At 40.3% G+C, this 2,533-nt stretch overlaps 1 protein-coding gene across 1 annotated transcript in view; it reads right to left on the bottom strand.

Moving 5' to 3' along the window:
• Positions 1 to 12: 12 nt before the first annotated feature.
• GPR149 (G protein-coupled receptor 149) overlaps positions 13 to 2,533 on the bottom strand; it is a gene marked incomplete at its 3' end in the record, with an annotated part of 4,549 nt that continues 2,028 nt past the window's right edge. The window contains 2 exon segments of the mRNA XM_008942859.1: positions 13 to 91; positions 2,421 to 2,533. The exon segment at positions 2,421 to 2,533 is cut by the window's right edge and continues 29 nt beyond it. Of these exon segments, the coding sequence (XP_008941107.1) occupies positions 13 to 91; positions 2,421 to 2,533 (192 nt within the window).

Here is a 2,533-nt window from a genome sequence, read left to right as displayed (position 1 = left end):
GCGCCGCGGGGCTGCTGGTCTTCATCGGGGATCCTGTAGATTCCGTAACCTTGCTGGAAGGACAGGTTGAATTGGAAGCCTCTACGTTTGGCTGAGCAGAAAGGAGAAAAAGTAGTATTAGAGGAGTCAGGGCCAAAAAGAAAAATGAGATGATGCGTGCAGTGGAAATGACGCTCTAAAACATGGGGTAAATTATTTAACTGCTGCTAGAAATGGACGCTTTTCTATCCTTAAAAAGAATGAACTATCGAGAAGAATGCCTGCTCAGATAATGTGTTATTATACTGCCTTCTTAATGAATTCAGAAATCATACACTCCTGACAGTTTCCCGGAATCTGGTAGATTATCTGCCATCTTCAAAAACACATGATATGTGATGTTTTAGGGGATACACACAAGAAGAAAACATTTAAATTTTGTAATACACTTTTTTTCCACAGCTTGTTTCAGCTATGTTCCTAAAGGTGAAAATTGTACAATATTTTAAAATAGTTCTGAAAATCAACAACTAGCCTTTAATATTGATAGTCAAGAAAGAAAAACAGAATTCTACCATAAAACGCAAGTACATGAAGTACACCCACAATGAGGTTTTTGTATATTGTCCGTTCTAAATTCAGCATTCCAACTAATCTTACACAGTCATTGAACAACTAAATAAAAATTCTCAATCACTATTTACACTTTTCATTCTTCCTCCTTTCTAACACATATCACCAGGGATTCTTCACCCTCCCCTCTTGGAGAATGTCTTCAAAGCAAGTGAAAGCCATGGATGAGAAGGTCTTTTCTCTGGGCTTGAGGAGCTCACTTCCTCTCTAAATGCACACTGAATGTCAGGAATTCACCCACTAATGGCAGAGGACTTTCACTCCAGGAAACAACATCGAGATCCCCAGAAGGGTTTAATCCCTTTCAGTCACTTTCAATCCCCCTTGGACCAGGCCTCAAGGGAAAACAGTATCACACTCCAGCACAGCAATTGCCACTTCTGAAAGATTAATGCATAAATCTATCATTTTTATATACCAATATAATTGCAGCATTAGAAATAGGAAATTGAAATTATTTTGCTGTTCTTCTTGATAATAATGATCATAAATCCAAAAAATCAGCTATTGCTCTACCTTCCCTCCCTGTAGGCTTCTTTACTGGTATTCTTACCAAAATATATTTAGTGTATGTTAACAGATGTATTGAACATTCCATGGCAGATTTCCATCCTTCAAACTTTCCACAATTACCTACTGTTGAACAGCTACTTTTTTTAAGTTCGTACATTTTCGGCTGTCCCAGAAAGCAAACACGTATGAACAAATATGCATACGTTTGTGTGTCATTAATGTAAATTAATCCCTAATAAAGATACTGAACTTGTATTGAAAGGTAAAATAGGCTTCAATAAAACATTTTAGTAAGAAATACTGCTCTCAGGAGAATACTGGAAACATATTTTCATTTGTAATTCAACATGCAGTCCTTCTGGGCAGACACACAAAGGCTGGAGACTGTGGCATTCCAGGAGGCACAGGGAAGTCATACACAGCCTTTCTGCCACAAACATGACTATATTATTCATATCTGCAGAAGTCTAAAATGTGTTTTTCAAGAGAGATAAGTTCATGGAGTGAGAGCTGTATTTCTTTGTCTTCTGCTTCTCTGACTGGGTATTATCGCATGACCAAACTCTTTATGAAAGGCACAAAAGTGGTGTAACAGCAGCAGATGGGCTGTGGTAGTCACAGTGTGCAGGGATTCCTCCAGCTCCTTTACACGGTGGCCCAGAGAAAGTCAGGGCTTTAGAACCAGTAAAGGCCTTGCATGCTCTGTTACATCAAGATAAACTTTATAAACATGCAGAGAAATATTCTGAGACACAAACTCTGTAGGACTTCCTCAGCTGTCACAAAGCAGCATAAACCCGCTGAGATACAGGCCCCTCCCATCCATCATGTCCTCCACTCTTCGCTTAATGGTGTCGCTGTAATTTCTGGTTAGCAGCTACAGCACAGGTGTGCGAGCAAGATCTCCTCTCCTGCTTATAAACTGCTCATAATTAGCATGGTGGTTTTCCCCCACAACATTAAACAAGATTCACACGTTCCAGGTATTTGATTAGTAGAAGTCAGACTCTTTCCCAGGGCAGGAGAGGAGAATGAAACTAGGATTGAGTCTATCACTCTACTGAAAGATCTGACAGTGACCTGGGAAAACCAGCCAAGCTTCTGTGCCTCAGCAGCCAGTGTTTCCATCCAGCTGCCTCACATGAACGTTGGGAGTCTTATTTATTGTTCTGAATGATGCCTGTATAATTCAGGTAAGTGATTTCAAGGAGTACAAAGGACTGTTACTGACACCAACTTCCTATCCTCTTTACTACAAGGTACACTCCAGCTGTGTGTCATGCTCCCATACTTACTTTTGAGTTCTTCTGAAGACAGTGCATACGAATTCTTGCTGCAATTAATGATGCAGCCACAGGGCAGGTGGGTCCAGTGTTCTGACAGGACAAATACTGGGGTGATTGTGGCG

This window comes from Merops nubicus, unplaced genomic scaffold, assembly GCF_000691845.1.
Source record: "Merops nubicus isolate BGI_N331 unplaced genomic scaffold, ASM69184v1 scaffold51416, whole genome shotgun sequence".
In the NCBI taxonomy this organism is placed as follows: domain Eukaryota; kingdom Metazoa; phylum Chordata; class Aves; order Coraciiformes; family Meropidae; genus Merops; species Merops nubicus.
This window is presented reverse-complemented; position numbering and strand designations above follow the sequence as displayed.